General features: G+C 37.9%; 1 protein-coding gene and 1 pseudogene across 5 annotated transcripts in view; one reads left to right on the top strand and one right to left on the bottom strand.

Moving 5' to 3' along the window:
- Window positions 1–18,959, bottom strand: part of Taok1 (TAO kinase 1) — a 72,238-nt gene that overhangs the window by 7,069 nt on the left and 46,210 nt on the right. For all 5 annotated transcript variants that reach the window (XM_029483185.1, XM_029483183.1, XM_029483184.1 and 2 more), the window contains 7 exons: window positions 15,226–15,360; window positions 13,343–13,579; window positions 10,718–10,846; window positions 8,798–9,001; window positions 5,675–5,914; window positions 2,109–2,321; window positions 521–703 (listed from right to left, as the gene is read on the bottom strand). In XM_029483185.1, coding sequence (XP_029339045.1) covers window positions 521–703; window positions 2,109–2,321; window positions 5,675–5,914; window positions 8,798–9,001; window positions 10,718–10,846; window positions 13,343–13,579; window positions 15,226–15,360 — 1,341 coding nt within the window. The remainder of the gene's footprint in view (window positions 1–520; window positions 704–2,108; window positions 2,322–5,674; window positions 5,915–8,797; window positions 9,002–10,717; window positions 10,847–13,342; window positions 13,580–15,225; window positions 15,361–18,959) is intronic.
- Window positions 2,477–3,585, top strand: LOC110306217 (eukaryotic translation initiation factor 2 subunit 1 pseudogene; annotated as a pseudogene).

Raw genomic sequence — 18,959 nt, 5'->3', positions numbered from 1 at the left:
AACAACAAACCTACTAAACTAGAACTAAAAAACATTATGAAAGAAATCTAATACAAGCCCTACTGATATCAGTAGAGTTCTTGTCTTGCAAGTGTGAGGTCTCAGGCTCAATCCTCAGGCCAAAAAATTAAAATAAAAGCTGTGAACAGGGCTGGAGAGATGGTTCAGCTGTTAAGGGCACTGACTCCTCTTCCAGAAGCACTGAGCTCAATTCCCAGCAACCACACGGTGGCTCACAACCATCTATAATGGGATCCGATGCCCTCTTCTGGTGTGTCTGAAGACATCTACAGTGTACTTATATAAAATAAATAAATCTTAAAAAAGAAAAAAAAAAAGCTGTGAACCTTGGTTCACATGAACATGTACACACACACACACACACACCCCATACATGCATCATACACAATACAATGAAAGAAAAATACCCACGCAATACCAAGGGCACATACATTATGGGCACATACATATATTTAGTTCTTTTGATTAAAAAAAAAAGCTCTCCTCCTATTATCTGTACCTTTTGTTCTAAGAGCGCTCTGCGAAGGGAGACCCTCTGTTCCAGCTCTCGAAGCTCTCGATCATGTTGGGCCTCAGCTTGCATCTTTATTTTGCTCTGATAAGCATTCAGCAGCTCCAGTTCCTGCTGCAGCTGCATCTTCAAAACCTGGCATTCTGCTTCCTGTGCTTCATCCAAACGCAGCTGAGAGGAAGAAGAGAAACTGATACATTCTACTGTGAACTATCCATTCATGACTTATAAAAATGAAGAATGAGAGAAGACAGATTAAGTTTTTGTATGCTATATAACTTCTTTCTTTGTAGCCTGGTGTGAACATCACTAAAAGAAAAAGATAATAACCAATATTATGTGACAAAAGATCCTATCATAAGCTGTTCAGAAGATACCTGGATAACTATGCTTCTTTTCTTCTCTTTTCTTCCTCTCTTTCCTCTCTTTCCTCTCTCTCTCTCTCTCTCTCTCTCTCTCTCTCTCCCCCTCCCTCCCTCCCTCCATCCCTCCCTCTCTCTCGCTCGCTCTCTTTCTTTCTTGGTTTTTCGAGACAGGGTTTCTCTGTATAGCCCTGGCTGTCCTGGAACTCAACTTTGTAGACCAGGCTGGCCTCGAACTCAGAAGAAATCCACCTGCCTCTGCCTCCCGAGTGCTGGGATTAAAGGTGTGCACCACCACTGCCTGGCAACTATGCTTTTTCTTAAGAAAAACCTAGACTATTTTTGGGTGACAAAGTATTCAGTCTCTTCTTCCCTGGTGGAAATGATTACAGGACAGAGTCACAAGCACAGCACACAAGCTGTTTGTTTATCTTTGTTCAGTCCAATACCTAAAAATGGGTTTTACATTTTGACGTGGTTACATTTTTAACAGTTAGATATACCTATACAATATCCTGCATTTACCTCCTGATCTGCAGTCTAAAATATTTACTATTCTGCCCTTTAAGAAAACATTTGCATAGTATTTCATCTGTGCCCTCCAAAGTAACCAATTAGAGAACTACATTTTGCTTACAGTTTTCTCATCTCCCCCCACCCGTTTTTTTTTTTTTTTTGGTTTTTCGAGACAGGGTTTCTCTGTATAGCCCTGGCTGTCCTGGAACTCACTCTGTAGACCAGGCTGGCCTCACACTCAGAAATCCACCTGCCTCTGCCTCCCAAGTGCTGGAATTAAAGGCATGTGCCACCACGCCCGGCCTGATTTTTTGAGACAAGGTTTATTTCTCTGTATAGCTGTCCTGAAAGTCACCCGATAGCCCAGGCTGGCCTCAAACTGAGAGCTATGCTTGCCTCTCCAGTGCTGGGATTAAAGGTATGTGCCATCACCTCCCTGCTTACTCATTTCATCTTGATAATCTATTGGAATTTACACCTGTAGGGAGCCATCACAGGATCTTATGTCTAAATGTATCAGTACACCATGCTTTCCCCTAACAAAGCTAAGAATAGGAAGGATATGGATGCATACTATTTTTTTCCTGGGCTATTAAAGAGCTATAATTCCCAATTTATCTTTCAATTGCTAGGATTTCATTTGGGAGGTAGTAAGAAAGGAGTACTAAATTTGTTTTTCCTAAACAAAGCAAACTTACAGCTTGTGTGGAGAGCATTTCATTAATGCTATGATCATACTGCTCAGCCAAGATGGCTAACTTCCGAGTCTGTTCCTCCTTGAGTCTTTTCAAAACAGCTTTGTGCTCACTCTTTGGTGTAGTCTCCAGTAGATGATTCCTTAATGCTTTGTACTGCCTGGTTTGAATTTTGCAGGTATCCTGAAACTGCTTTTTTATTTGGAGTTCTTTAGACTGGAAAAAAAAAAGGGGGGGGGGGAGATGAATGCATGTCTCAAAATACAGCATTTGGCATAGTGTCTACTAACACCTATAAATAAATAAAGCCAGGAAGAAAATAGAGAAGAAAACCACAAGGTTATATGATAAAACTGCAGGTATTTTTCCATCTGGCAAATATTCATGACACAAATTTAAATTTCATCCCATAAATTAAATATGGTAGTTATAAACACTGACAAGAGTCTCCTCGTTGCCACTAAGCAGCTCCGCGTGGGACCCTACTTCGGGATTCACACATCCACTTCAGAATGCCGGGTCTAAGTTGTAGATTTTATCAACACAAATTTCCTGAGGTGGAAGATGTAGTGATGGTGAATGTAAGATCCACTGCTGAAATGGGGGCCTATGTCAGCTTGTTGGAATATAATAACATTGAAGGCATTATTCTTCTTAGTGAATTATCCAGACGACGTATCCGTTCTATAAACAAACTGATCCAACTTGGCAGAAATGAATGTGTAGTTGTCATTAGAGTGGATAAAGAAAAAGGGTATATAGATTTGTCAAAAAGAAGTGTTTCTCCAGAGGAAGCAATCAAATGTGAAGACAAATTCACAAAATCCAAAACTGTTTATAGCATTCTTCGCCATGTTGCTGAGGTATTAGAATATACCACGGATGAGCAGCCGGAGAGCCTGTTCCAGAGGACTGCCTGGGTCTTTGATGACAAGTACAAGAGACCTGGATATGGTGCCTATGATGCTTTTAAGCATGCAGTCTCAGACCCATCTATCTTGGATAGTTTAGACTTGAATGAAGATGAAAGAGAAGTACTCATTAACAATATCAATAGGCATTTGACCCCACAAGTGGTCAAAATTCAAGCAGATATTAAAGGAGCTTGCTATGGTTATGTAGGCGTTGATGCTGTAAAAGAAGCCCTGAGGGCAGGTTTGAATTGTTCTACAGAAACTATGCCCATCAAGATTAATCTAATAGCTCCACCCAGGTATGTGATGACAACAACGACCCTAGAGAGGACAGAAGGCCTCTCTGTCCTCAATCAGGCTATGGCAGTCATCAAAGAGAAGATCGAGGAGAAGAGGGGAGTCTTCAATGTTCAGATGGAGCCCAAAGTGGTCACAGATACAGATGAGACTGAACTTGCAAGACAGCTGGAACGGCTTGAGAGAGAAAATGCAGAAGTGGATGGAGATGATGATGCAGAAGAAATGGAAGCCAAAGCTGAAGATTAAGGCTTTGGAAAACAGTCCAATTTAAGGAGTACAAAGCAGCCTTTCCTGGCTGTAAACCCTAGACTTGAGAGTTTCCAGTATTGAAAACTTCAAAGCTGAATATTTTTATTTCCAAGTATTTAAGTATTCAACAAGCCATAATCTAAATGCCCTCCTTCATGTCAGCTGTTTTCACATAGTGGCTCTAACACCTCAAGCATTTTTCAAGGGAGTGGCTTGATTTGACCAGAGACAAATCTTAAACAGCAGTCCTAATATTGGGCCTACAGTTTCCATTTCTCATGTCTCTGGAATGGCACCGTTATGGTTCAGAGATTTACCAGGGGCTCCAAACACAAACACAAACAATCCCAATCTTTCTACATAAAATGTATTCAAGTAAACATCAAATAAATTTCTGGGATATTTAAAAAAAAAAACCAAAACACTGATAAGCTAAAGTTTTACCAAGATATGTGAGGCAGACACTAAAACAGGTTTCTTTAGTTGGTTGGAACACTTCACTCCAATTTCTTTCTTTTTTTTCTTTTTCATGATAATCTCAACTCTAACCACAATCTATAATAGATCCAACTTTCTATGGTATCTATGTACAAAACTTCAGATTAATTTTCAAGTGTTTGATAGTAAATAATTATTACAATTGTCTTTTCCTTAGGAGAGTAAGTTAGGTAGAATTATACTCAGCAATGGTTTATTCCCTCTGTCCTACAATACTATGTCCAAACCTGGGGCATCATGACAACACTCTACCAGTAATTCACATTCCCAACCCTTTAAAAAAACATTTTGAAACAAGGCTTTGATTTGATGGAGTTGTCCTTGAATTCCTTGGTGCTTTAGCCTACTCAGTGCTAGAATTACAGGGCACATACGCCATCTGCAGTAATGGTTTACTTTATCGTTTAACAACATCTGAAGAAAATCTTAAAGTCAACTAACTATTCTTTTAATGGTCTAATAAAGCTAAGGTGCACGGCAGGGACAGCCACCTTGGAGTAAACAGAGAAACTCAACAAATATTTTTGAGATAGAAATATTGTAAGACATTGCCTTTAAAAAGGTTTTATTCATTTTTTATTAAACTGGATGTGAAAGTGCACATTTAAACCCAGCAATCAGGAGGCAGAGGAAGGAGGATCTCTGAGTTCAAGACTGCAGAGCACTTCCAGATAGCCAGGAAATCGTATCTTGAAAAACAAACAGACAAACAAGCATACATTAAAGGAGACATATTTCTATAATGTGTATTAGTTCAGCATAAAAGTGAGAATATACAAGCCAGGCTTGGCGGTGCATGCCTTTAATCTCAGCACTCGGGAGGCAGAGGCAGGCGGATTTCTGAGTTCGAGGCCAGCCTGGTCTACAAAGTGAGTTCCAGGACAGCCAGGGCTATACAGAGAAACCCTGTCTCGAAAAACCAAAAAGTGAGAATATATTCACTTACTACCACTGAGACAGAACGTACGTTAAAATTATTTTTATCATTATAAATATTGACAGGTATAAATTAAGTTGGTCAATATACATGTCAAAAAATACACAGTTAAGTTGGGGATTAGTTAAGAGATAGAGCACCTGCCTAGCTCAAATCACTAGGTTCAGTTCAATGCCATAGTAAAGTATAATTAAATGAACTTTTACATATTTGTTTAGGAAATTAAGAGGAAACTAACAGGTTAGCATGCTGACCTGTAGACTACAATGTCAGCATCAGACACTGCATATTTTTAAAATACTGATTAAGAATATCCAGGGCAAGAGAGATGGCTCAGAGGTTAAGAGCATTGGCTGCTCTTTTAGAGGTCCTGACTTCAATTCTCAGCACACACATGGCATTCATTATCTGACACCTTTTCTGGTATACAGGCATACATGCAAATAAAACACTCACATATCTGAAATACAGAAATAAATCTTTAAAAGAATTTCAGCAGTTAAATTTTCTGCTGATTATTTTTCTTTGATACAAAGTACAAAAGTAAAGGAAGCAACAGGCAGTCCACACTGCAACCCAAGTTAAGCATGCTAAAAATGAAAGTACTAAGTCAACTCAACCTCCCAATGACTACAAATGTGACTCTATCAAGAAGCTTACACTAACAGTACCTTCAGACTCTTAGGTTGTTGCCGAACTTCCATGACATGTTTTCGCCTCAGTTCCCGTTCCCTTCTCTTATTGTATTCCAGCTGGTTAGTGAGCTCAGTTTGATGCTGCAGTCTGATCAACTCACAGCGCATCTTCTGAATAGTGTTGAGATGGCGAAACTCCAGTTCTTGCATTGATTCATGCTGTCGCAATAGCATTGCATGTTCCAAGTCCTTTTGAGTCTGTCTTTTGTTTAACTCCTAAAATATAATTTAAAAGACAAAGGTATAATTTATTGCTTTACAAACCAATGGGGAAAACATTTTAAAAAGCCAAACCAAATCAGTAACACTAGAACCTGGATGTAATTAAGCCAGTGCGTCAATGGTTACATAGTAAATACTAAGTTCCCATGGGTGATTTTTGTGTCTGTATGTACAAGTATTACTTGAACATCAGAAGAACTCTCCCTCCCACTAGGTCTATGCCATAAACTTAATAAGGAAGAGATAAGTTCTTAATCAAAAACTTCTTAGAATAATATATAGCACAAAATAGTGCCTAAGAAATGTTATTCTTGCTGGCCATGGTAGCTCACACCTGTAATAACAACAGAAGTGGTTTGAGATCAAGTCTAGACATGTCTATAAATTAAGTTCTAGGTCAGGGCTGTATTGTGAGACAACTGTATCAAAAATAAAATATAATAAAAATATTTAAAATTATTCTCTTAAAATATTTTTGTCCAAGCACGCCTTTAATCCCAGCACTCAGAAGCAGAGGCAGTTGGATGGATTTTTGAATTTGAGCCAGCCTGGTCTACAAGGCAAGTTCCAGAATAGCCAGAGCTACACAGAAACCCTGTCCCAAAAACCCAAAAATTAAAAAAAAATGTTTTGGTCCAGATAAAAAGGGGAGCTGGAGAGATGATTCAATGATTGAAAGTACTTGTTGCTCATGCAAAGAACTTGGGTTCAGTTCCCAGCACCTGCACAGTGGCACACAGTCCCCTCCATTTCTAGGGCATCTGACACCCTCTTCTTCCCTCCAGTCACTGCAGGAGTATGGTTTACATACAATCATTCATTCTCATTCTCCCTTACACCCACACACAAATCAACAAAGTATGCACATACACCTATCAATGGCACCCTTTGCCCTGCAAACCCTCTCCCTAGAAACCAACAGTTTTTTGCAGACGTTTCTCAATTATTATCTCATTTAACAAAATCTCTCATCTCTTCCTCTCAAGTACTGGGATTACAAGTGTATGCCACCACTACCAGCACAAGACATTTTATTTTTACTGAAAGCTACCACTTTGTGAAACAACTTTCAACCATTTCTACAAGACTAGTCATTTAAGCTGGTTCTTTTATTTCTACAATAGAACTCACAATGTACATATGATAGGTAAACATTTATGTGCATATATATTTTTAAATGATGTGGGTTGGTGTGTGTGTATGTATGTATGTGAGCATGTACACACACACACACACACACACACACATCCTGAGACGTGTCCTGAGAGGCCAGGTGTCAGATCCCAGGAGCTGGAGTTACAAGCTGTTATGAGTTGCTTAATGTGAGTGTTAGAAACTGAATTCAGGTCCTCTGGAGGTAAGACAGCTTGATTTCTGGACCATTATTCTAGTTTCTCTGTTCATATTCTTAAAAATTAAGCCAGGTGGTGCTATCACATGCCTTTGACCCCAGCACTCAGAAAATAGAAGCAGGCAGATCTCTGAGGCCAGCTTGGTCCACAGAATGAGTTCCAGGACATCCACGGCTACACAGAGAAACCCTGTCTTGAAAAACAACAATAAAAAGCTATAGTCCAATCATTTGCTCAAAAATGGTACTAACAATGTCCATTACCAACTAAGCTTACACCTAAGACTGAATGTTAACTTTTTTCTCATCAATATAATTTTAAACTTAACTCTAATCAGTATAATGTTTAATTTAAATTTCTGTTCTGTTTTTGGGATAAGGTCTCACTATGTAGCCCTGGTAGCCATGGAACTCAAAGATCTGCCTGCTTCTACTTCCCAAGTGCTGTGTTATCCTGGCTAAGTTCAAATGTCCATATTTCTACTTTTTTATTTTTTAAGTTATCTTGAGTAATATGGATATATGTCTGTGTGTGGTATGGACACTTGGGTGCAAGTTCCTGAGTTCAGAGGCATCAGATCTCCTAGATTATTTATTTATTTAAAAAAAAAAAGTATAGAATGCTCTTTGTTGGGGACATGAGTTCAGTTCTCAGCACTCACATGGGAGTTGCAGGGGAGGCTTGTATCCGCCTCTATCTCCAGCTCCTAGTTTGAATGTATGCCTTAAGGTGCCAGATGCCCTGGAATTGGAGCTACAGACAGCTGAGCTGCCATTGAAGGTGTTGGGAATTGAACTCAGGTCCTCTGGAAGACCAGTGCCCTTAACTGTTGAACCATCTCTCCAGCTCCAACAGAGCACTTTTAGAGAAAGGAACTGGCAATCAGAGATTTCTCTCATGTACAACCACAGGGAAAGCGGTCTTGTGAACATGTGCACAATAGTAATTCAGGTACAGAGAATACATGGACAAAAGCAGAAATTTGGAAGTAACTGAAAATTTCCAATTTTTTTTTTTCTTTTTTTGGTTTTTTCGAGACAGGTACTCTTTATAGCCCTGGTTGGACTAGAACTCACTCTGTAGACCAGGCTGGCCTCGAACTCAGAAATCCGCCTGCCTCTGTCCCCCCTCGCCCCCCGAGTTCTGGGATTAAAGGCATGCACTACTATGCCATGCTTTCTTTGAGTTTTCAAGACAAGGATTCTCTACGTAGCCCATGCTATCCTGGAACTTGCTATGTAAGACCAGACCAACCTGAAACTCAGAAATCCACTAGGCTATACCTCCTTGAGTGCTGGGGTTAAAGGCATGGCCAACCACGCCCAGCAAGATTTTCAATCTTCAAAAGAAATTCATTAATAAAGAATTTTATATAATAATCAGAAGATTAAGACCAGTTTGGCTTAATAATGAGTTTGAGGCCAGCAGGATCTACAGAGTAAGCCATTGCTGAAAACAAAAAAAGTTTTAATTTCCAGCATTGAAAGATTTATTTATTTTGATTACATCATTTAAATGTACATACCTCCCTGACAAGGTCCTGTTCCAAGTTATGTCGCCCAAGCAACATTCTTCTTTTGAAGCGACGGCATTCTAGCTCTAGATACTGCCTTTGACGTCGAAGAAGATTAGCTTCTTCTTCTGCCTGAAAATGTTGTATATTCTCCTTCTGCTTTGAAAGCCATTCCTGCTTTTCTTTTTTAGGTGTGCTCTGGTTTTCATTCAGCTCCTAGAAACAAAAACAACCATAAACCATTCAGTAACATAAAAATTAACTATATAGTGGCACATGCCTTTAATCCCAGCACTTGGTAGGCAGAGGCAGGCGGATTTCTGAATTCAAGGCCAGCCTGGTCTACAGAGTGAGTTCCAGGACAGCCAGGGCTATACAGAGAAACCCTGTCTCGAAAAACCAAAACAAAAAAATAAAAAATTACCTGTATGAACATATAATGCAACATAGTACATTTAACTAGCAATTTTGAGTTTTATTATTGCTATTACTATGTAGTCCAAGCTGGTCTTCAATTTACAATCTTCTTGCTTTAGCCTCCTTGGTAGTAGAATTATATAAGCCAGAATCCCCATAGCTGGCTATGGTAAATTTATCTATTTATTGTTTGCACTGAGGGGAACATAATGTAAGGCCTGAGCTACACTGCCCACCATCCATTACTTGGTTAACTTAAAAGCACTTGTTTGTTTGTTTTTTTCCTAATAACAGCACAGTAGACCTAGAAAAGGTAAGTAATATGTTCCCTGTATACATCACAATGCATAATTTCATAGTTCCTGGCTTTTGGTTAATAAATGAAACACCTTTAAAAAGCCTTCCAAAACCAGGTGTGGTAGCACATGCCTTTACTTCCAAACATTTGGTCTAAAGTGAGTCCAGGACAGCCAGGGCTCTGTTACAAACAAATATCCTGCCTTTAAAAGGAAAACAAACAAACAAACAAAACTGGGCTTGAGAGATGGCTCAGCTAACTCCTCTTTTAGTGGTTGTTGAGTTCAATTCCCAGCACCCACATGGTGGCTCACAACCATCTGTAATGGAATCTGATGCCCTTTCCAGGTGTGTCTGAAGACAACTACAGTATACTCATATACATAAATAAATCTTAAAACAAATAAATAAAAAAAAAAAACAAAAAGAGAACAACAACAACAACAACAATAAAAACTTTCCAAAAAGAGACAGGAGTGCTATAGATTTAAAACATATATATTTTTAATTGGAATTATAGATAAAATACAGTGAAGCATCATTTAACCCTTTTGTTTTTCAAGATTCTCAAGTTTCTTTTTTTCTGTAGAAAGGATTTTTCTGCATAGAGCTGGCTGTCCTGAAACTCAATTTATAGACCAGGTGGGCTTTGAACTCACAAAGATCCAACTGCCTATGCCTTGAGTGCTGGAATTAAGGGTGTGTGCCACCAATGAATGCCTGGCTCTCAAAATTTCTTAAATGAAACTACCACTCATATTGGGCTAAACCCGAAAAAAAAAAAACAAAAACAAAAAAACAACTAATACCATTATTCAAAAGGATAAGCTCTAAGATGCTAATAATTTTTCCCTGTCATTCAACGAAGGAATTAATTCTTTACAGTTTTATTTTATGAAGCATGAGAAAATATAAAAAGTACAAAATCTGCAACTATCTTTGTATGTGGTTTTTGAGATAGGCTACTCCTATGTAGTCTGAGTTCACAGTACCAGATTAAAGATGTACAACACCAGACCTGGATCAAGGAAATGACTGAGTTCCTATTCAACTAGAAAACTAATTAATTATAGAGAAGTATCAATTATACTCAATGCCTTCATGTAAGCAGATACATATTTTGTAGATGCAAATAAATCTTAATGCTAATGCTATCGAATATAGACCCATTAAACATAACTCACAGCAGAACAACAAGGATTTTTGTAAAAGAAGTACCTCCTTAAGCTGCTCTTTTCGAAGTTTATATTCTCGTTTTTGAGACTCCAAAAAGCTATTCAGTTCTTTTTTCTGTTGAGCCTGAATGTGTTGCTGGAATTTTTTCTCCTCGTTGGCCATCACTTTAGCCTATATAAAATTTAAAAAAGAAAAAAGAAAAAATCAAGTTAGTTAAGTAGATAAAATTAAACCATAAGTTTAATATCTATCACTAAGGATACTTTAAGAAAATTAAAAAAAACCAAACAAAAACAATCCCCATAAGCATCAAAAAACAACCTAACCAATTTACGCTCATCAGTCAAATTTGAGAGATCAATACGGTGAAATTAATTTTTTAAAATGTGTTTATTGGATCAAAATGTTTTATTTAATAAGAAAATATATTCCCTTCAATAAATAAAAAGCAAATACATATTTACCTTCAAACATAAACTAATAATTATAAAAAGTTTTCATTATGTGTGCACATGTGTGTGTTGTGTCTATATATAGTTATGTGCTGCCTGCAGAGGCCAGAAGAATCAAATCCCCTTGGTGCTAGGATTACAGGTGATGTGAGTCACCCGATGTGGGTGCTGGAAATTGAACTTAGGACCCCTGGAGAATATGCTCTTTTTTGTTTTTGTTTTTTTGAGACAGGTTTCTCTTTATAGCCCTGACTGTTCTGGAACTCACTTTGTAGACCAGGCTGGCCGAAAACTCAGAAATCCGCCTGCTTCTGCCTCCTGAGGGCTGGGATTAAAGGCGTGCGCCACCACCGCCCGGGTGAGTATATGCTCTTAACTGCTAAGCCATTTTTCAGGCCCTACAAACTAAGCCCTTTTATCTGAGGTAAGTTATATATTAAATAATGAAATTCAATCATCTTGAAATTAGATCCTTACCTGTAAATCATAGAAAATGAATGTTAAATATTACAAATGTAGCACATATAATTTGGGGAGAAGTATGTACTACTTGAGTACACACAGTGGAGGCCAGAGGTCTTTCCTAATCACTCATTTGTTCTGAAGCTCTCACTGAACCAAGAGCGCTAGAATAGCTTTAACATTTGGCTGGAATGCCTCTGTTTCCTAGAATGTACATTTTTAACCATTGTATTTCTTCTACAGTGCTGGGATTAAAAGAGCCTACAACACACTAGGAAAGCTCCCTACCTTTTTCTAAAAAATTAACTATGCCTTACTGTGTGACTTACTTGGGCCATTTGTGACTTGCTATGTGTGTAACTCCAATTAGCTTTCCTTCAGCTTTCAATCCTGTCTCAGTCTCCCAAAAATGCTGCAGATATAGTTATGTGCAATGACATCTAACTTAACCAATTTTTTTTTCCTAAAGTTTGGAATTTTTTAAAGATTTTATTTATTTATTATATGTAAGTACACTGTAGCTGTCTTCAGACACTCCAGAAGACAGAGTCAAATCTCGTTACAGATGGTTGTGAGCCACCATGTGGTTGCTGGGATTTGAACTCTGGACCTTCAGAAGAGCAGTTGGGTGCTCTTACCCACTGAGCCATCTCTCCAGCCCTGACTTAACCAATTTTAGTAATTTACTTTTTGTTTGCTTTTTTCTTTTTCTTTCTTTCTTTTTTTTTTTTTTAATTTTATTTATATGATGAGTACCCTGTAGCTGTCTTCAGACACACAAGAAGAGGGCATCAGATCCTATTACAGATGGTTGTGAGCCACCATGTGGTTGCTGGGATTTGAACTCAGGAACCTTCAGAAGAGCATTCAGTGCTCCTAACCGCTGAGCCATCTCTCCAGCCTCTTGTTTGCTTTTTTTCAAGACAAAGTTTCTCTGTGTAGCTGTCTTGGAACTCACTTTGTAGATCAGGCTGGCCTCAAATCACAGAGATCTGCCTGCCTCTGCTTCCAGTGCACTGGGATTATAAGTGTGTACTACCACCACCTGGCTCTGAATCAATTTTTAATCACAATGTAAATACTATTTAAGGAGTTGCTTTCCTATATATGTCAATATCTAACACTTCTCAAACTAATACCCATTTTCTCATCACCTACCATGACTATGAATATCTGCATAGTTTCATAAAACTATATAAAAATCAAGTATTAATATTTATGCTGTCATTTTCCTAATTTTAAAAAATGTATTTTTTTCCATTTTTTAACTTGGAGAGTGAAAGAGAATCCAGTAGGTATATAAAATTCTCAATATAGGCAAGATTATATATTCCCTAAAAAAACTGTTTATGTATACCTGTGCATGTCACACAAGTCTGGGTACTCAAGGAGGCCTGAAGAGGCTGTTGGTTCCCCTGCAGCTGAAGTTAGAAGGCAGAGGCAGGAGGATCTGTGTCATTTTGAGGCCATCCAGGGCCACAAAGTGATACCAGTACAGTCAAAACTGCTACATAGAGAAACCTTGTCTTGAACCCACCCCAATCCCAAAAAGCAGCAGTTTCATTTATAAAACTAATAAGAAAGCATATAGGAATCTTTCCTTAAACAGAAAGCTTTATACAAGTTTACATAAATGCTTGTCTTTCCTGGATCAATTTACTTATTTCCTAGGGCTAGATACTTTAAACTTCAAAATGCTAATCTGGATAATTAAGAGATGAATTAATATTAATATTAATATTGAAATGATCACCTCTTTTTCCATAGCAGCTTGGTGTTTCTTAATAAGTTTCTCCATTTCTGCAGCGAAATTGTTACGCTGAGTTTCAAGATCTTTGTCTAATCTGAGCCGATGTTCGTCCATCTCTGCCTTCAGTTTATTTTCCAGCGTCATCAGCTGCTTTTGATGCTGTCGCCTCATCCGCTTGTAACCAGACATCTGTTCTCTAAGTTCAGAGTCCTGTTCATGTTCTTGCATCTGTCTTGTAACCTAGACATACAATAGAGGAGGAGAAAAGAAGGCAAAACAATTTTCTTTCACAAGCATTTAGGAAGCTGAGCATGGTGGCGTAGGCCTGTAATCTTAGCATTTGGCTGTCTTAAAAAAAAAAAAATTGCCAAATTTTCAAAAGTATAGACTGATAGTACTATATATAATGAGTATAAGGCCAAATAAGTCTTTTATATCACAAGACTCTGTCTCTACTAAACAAAATAATAAAGGATTTAGAATATTACTATTAAGGAAGTAATTAACAGTTTAAAATTGAAATTTCTAACAGATATTTTAAAGAAATAGGCTGATTCTAAATGTATATGAAAATAGAAAGAAAATACAGAGGCCTCAATGGCAGTGTACACTTATAATCCCAGCATTCAGGAGCCAGAGGCAAGGTTTTGAGGCCACTTTGGTCTACAGAGTGAGTTCCAGGACAGCTAAGGCTACAAAGAGAAACAATGTATTGAAAAACTCTTGGGGAGAGGGGAGAGACTAACAAAAACTAGAAACAACTGTACAAAAAAAGAGCATGCCTAAAGCCTCAACTACTTGAAATAAATCTGAAATGAAAGATCACTTATGCTAAAGAGCACAAAACGAACCTGAGTAGGAGGTTGAATCACAATCGTTTTTTTTTTTTTTTCGAGACAGGGTTTCTCTGTGTAGTCTTGGCTGTCCTGGAACTCACTCTGTAGACCAGAAATCCGCCTGCCTCTGCCTCCCAAGTGCTGGGATTAAAGGCATGTGCCACCACTGCTCGACTTCCCTTACTGTTAATTCTTTTGTCTGTCTTCTGTCTGTCAGTCAGTCTTTCTTTCTTCTTTTTTTTTTTATATTTATTTGAGTACACAGTTGCTGTCTTCAGACACACCAGAACAGGGCATCAGATCTCATTGTAGATGGTTGTGAGTTACCATGTGGTTGCTGGGACTTGGACTTGACCTCTGGAAGAGCAGTCTGTACTCTTAACCGCTGAGCCATTTCTCCAGCCCCAATTCTTTTGTTTTTCAACTCTCACTCTTTTTTCCCTTCCTACCCCTACCTCCCACCTCCTACCTAACCCCTACACAATATTTCTCTGTGTATCCCTGGCCATCCTGGAACTTACTATATAAAGCAGGCTAGCCTCAGACTCAGAGATCCACCTGCCTCTGCTTCCTGAATGCTGAGAATAAAAGTTTGTGCTAACATACCTGGCATGTTAGTTTTTATTTGGCAATAACATTGGTTCTCTTGTCTTATACATAAAAATTTTAAATGCTCAAACTATTTCACAAATACTTCTTTAATACCACTAATAAAAACTAATTTTGAAGCTGAGCATGGTGGTGAACTCCTTCAGTGAGCAGAGGCAGGTGGACATCAGTGAGTTCCAGTTTAGCCTGGTTTACACAGTAACACCTTGTTCCAAAAACCAAAATTATTAAAATTCATTTGAATGCCTGTTCAGTACTTTGTAGTTCTCTTAAGCATTTTAAAATATTATGTGAATAAACACCTTGCTTTCTTCAAACAGGGAATTTAAATGTTGAATGTTTTGCAAAATAAATCCAAACATGAAGATAAGAAGGTTAAATGTATTTTCTGTATACTACCAACATAAAAAGATACTAAATTTGGAACTGAGTGATACGTACCAGTGATGCTGTTCGTATGGTTGCAAAGTGTTCTCTATTACGATAATGTGACTTATGACGAGACACCTGAGGGGGAGACTGTGGGTCTGATGCTCTTGTTCTAGGATCTCCTTCTTCCTGATAATTTTCCTCCTCCTTAAAAGACAGAAAAAGAGAAAATATTATGTAAGATGAACAATTTATTTGAGCATTCAAGGAAAAGACTAAAGACAATTTTATTAAGCAATCTAAAAAAAGAAAAGAAATCCACAATTCAACAAAACAGAAATAGAAGCTAGAAATACTATTGATTCTTTCAACAAAAATAGAGTTAGCTGAAATTATTTCCAGAGTACATGAAATAGTATATATTCAACATAGAAAATGTACCCACCAACCCCCCCCACACATGTACACATATATTTAAAAAAAAAATCTAAAAAGCATTAATATACCTTAAAAGCAAAATAGGACAACATATAATGAATGTTTCAAATGGTAATAAAAAATAACATTCTGTGCAAATCCAAAAAGCTTGAATTGAAAAGATGGCTCAGTGGTCAATAGTATGTACTTTCTAGCAGAGGACCCAAGTTTGATTCCCAGCACCCACATCAGGTGGTTCACAAGTATCTTTCTCTCTAGCTTTAGGGAATCTGACGACTCTGGCTTTCTGGGGCATGTGTACGCTTATGTATACACACATACACACACTAACATATCCATATTTAAAAATAACAAAAACACAACTGAAAGGCCTTAATGTAACTTAAAAGCAAATTAGGGCATGTAGTGAATGTTCCAAATGGTAATAAAAAAATTAAACAGTTGAGTTTTAATAAGCAGTACAGGACTATTTTGCTGTTTTGTGTGTTTTCTCTGCTTTGATTATAGATGTGTGCCACTATGCTAAGGCTTTAGATTATGTTTATATTTCTGCCATTTATTAAAAAAAAAACAAACGAGAAAGCTATAGCAATGAAAGAAAATTACTGTAATCATTACTGGGTGTGGTAGTTTTTTTAATGATGTCTATGCTGAGACAGCATTGCCATGATTGTGAAGCCAACCCTGACTAGACAAAGACCATGTCTTAAAAGAAAAGAAAAAAATTAAGTGGAAAATATATATAAATAATGATACTACAGTTTAACCATCATCCACAATAGGTCTGTGGATCTGTTAAAATATATTAAGACTGAGCATGGTAATATACTTTTATTCCTAGAACTTGGGAGGCATAGGCAGGCAGATCTGAGTTCAAGGCCAGTCAGGTCTACAGACAAGCTAAAGCCTTGCCTTTAAAAACAACAACAAAAAACAAAAACCATTTTTTCCCTTTAGCCATTTTAATTGAAAATAGCTACCTTTTCAGCACTATAAATCTATCACCATGTTATAGCACCTCAAACTGTAGCTACTTTTATCAATTAGCAGTATCTTCCATTCTATCATCTATTCAGATTATGGTAACTTTTGTATTAGCACTTATCCCTATAGATCCTGATATGCAAACACTTTATTTACATTTCATTTTTAAATTTTTAAAAAAAAATTATTATGTATATGGATGATTTGCCTTCATGAATGTCTGTGTACCACCTGTATAACTCGTGTCCATAGGCGCTAGAAGAGGGTATCAGATCCCCTAGAGCCACAGTTACAGTTGGGAGCTGCCATGTGGGTGCTGGGAATTGAACCCAGATCCTGGGAAAAGCAGTCAGCGTTCTTAACCACTGAGCCAGTGGCTAAGGATTGACATTTCACTATAAAATATTCATCCATTTTTGTCTGGATAGTGCCTCTGAGTGTTTTGGTTTTTTGGAGAAAAGTTTCACTACATACCCCAAACTGGTCTGGAATTTATATCTCCTGCTTTATCCTTCGAAGTGGCTAGGATTACACACACTGCAGACTCTCTAACTTTATTTCTATTTACAGGTAAGGAATATTTATTTCATTAGATGTATGTGGTGGTTTGAATGAATATGACTCCCCTAGGCTCATAGGGAGTAGCCCTATTGGGAGGTTGGGTCTTGTTGGAGTAGGTGTGTCAGTCACCAGGAGTGGGTTTTGGGGTTTCATAAACTCAAGCCAGGCACAGTGTTGCTCTCTCTTACTGCTTGACTGCCTATCAGGATACAGAACTCTCACCTACCTCTCTAGCACCAAATCTGCTTGCATGCTGCCATGATGATAATAGACATAATATCTGAACTGTAAGGCAGCCCCAATGAAATGTTCTTTTTAAGAATTGCCTTGGTCATGTGTCTCCTTCACAGCAATAACCTCCCCCCCGCCCAGACAGGGTTTATCTGTGTAGCCCTGGCTGTCCTGGAACTCACTTTGTTGACCAGGCTGGCCTCAATCTCAGAAATCCGCCTGCCTCTGCCTCCCAAGTGCTGGGATCAAAGGCGTGCGCCACCACTGCCCAGCAGCAATAAACACTTAACTAAGACAGATGTATATACTATAAGTTCCTTATCCACTCTCATGTTGGTAGGCATATGGTTATTCCTATCTTTTAGTAATCGTGTTTAGTAACTTCTAGATAATACTACAAGTTGTAAAATCAAAAAGATTATTCTCAGATTCAGAGGCAAGAGGACTGCTATAAATTTAAGAACAGTCTTCTTTTTATTTAATTCTACTGCTAAGAACTGAATCCAAAATGACCAGCCTGCTTTGAATTGAACCCAAGGTCACTATACACTATTAAAGTTTCTTTTATTAAAAGGTCTTCTTGAGAAAACTAAAATATTTTACTCAAAATTCCAAAGGATGATTAGGGAGAGATAGTTCAGTGGACATAGCAATTGTCATACAAGCTTAAAGATTAGAGTTTGAATCCCGATCACACATGGAAATGCCAAGAGGGCACAGACTGTCTGTAATTGTCGCCCTCAGATGGTGGAGACATGGGATTCCTGGAGCAAATTGGTGAGTCAGGTCAATCTTTGGGCTCAACCGAGACCCTGATTCAAAACGAAGGTAGAGAAAATAATCAAGGAAAACTGCTCAACATGGGACCTGTATATGTGTAAAAATATGACTACATGACACAAGCAAAAATTTTTTGCAAAGAATGTAATAGATGCTCACTTTTACCAAATCCTGAATTTTCAAACGCATTATTTTATTTTAAATATAAAAGTGGATACTACAGGAGCTGAAGAGATGGCTCAACAGTTAAGAGCTCTGACTACTTTTCAGGAAGTCCTCAGTTCAATTCCCAGCAACCACATGGTGGCTCACAACCATCTGTAATGGGATCTGATGCCTCTTCTGGTGTGTCTAAAGACAGCTACAGTTTATTCATATATATATTAAATAAATAATTCTTTTTTTTTAAAGTGGGATACTACAAAAGTTGCTTCTAGCTCATTAGTCATATCAACTCTCATTTTCTAATTACAACTGCGCATAATTTTCACGTACATATTTTTCCGATTTTTAAATATTCTAATAATAAATAGTTTATGTGATGTTTCTATATTTTTATTCTTTCTAAAATTGTTCCAAATTTCTTTATATTTAAAAACAGCAATTTCCAAAATTCAGGTAACAGATTAACACTTCAGACTACTGCTATGGAAAACTAAGTTTTTTTCTTTTTAGTGAGAGAAAAAGAGCAAGAGAACAAGAGCAGGAGAAGGGGGAAGGGGGGAGTGGGGGGAAGAGGGAGAGGGAGAGGGAGAGGGAGAGGGAGGGGGAGAGAGGGAGAGGGAGAGGGAGAGGGAGAGGGAGAGGGAGGA

This window comes from Mus caroli, unplaced genomic scaffold (assembly GCF_978045245.1).
Source record: "Mus caroli unplaced genomic scaffold, Mus_caroli_1 scaffold_13, whole genome shotgun sequence".
NCBI classification, from domain to species: Eukaryota; Metazoa; Chordata; class Mammalia; order Rodentia; family Muridae; genus Mus; species Mus caroli.
This window is presented reverse-complemented; position numbering and strand designations above follow the sequence as displayed.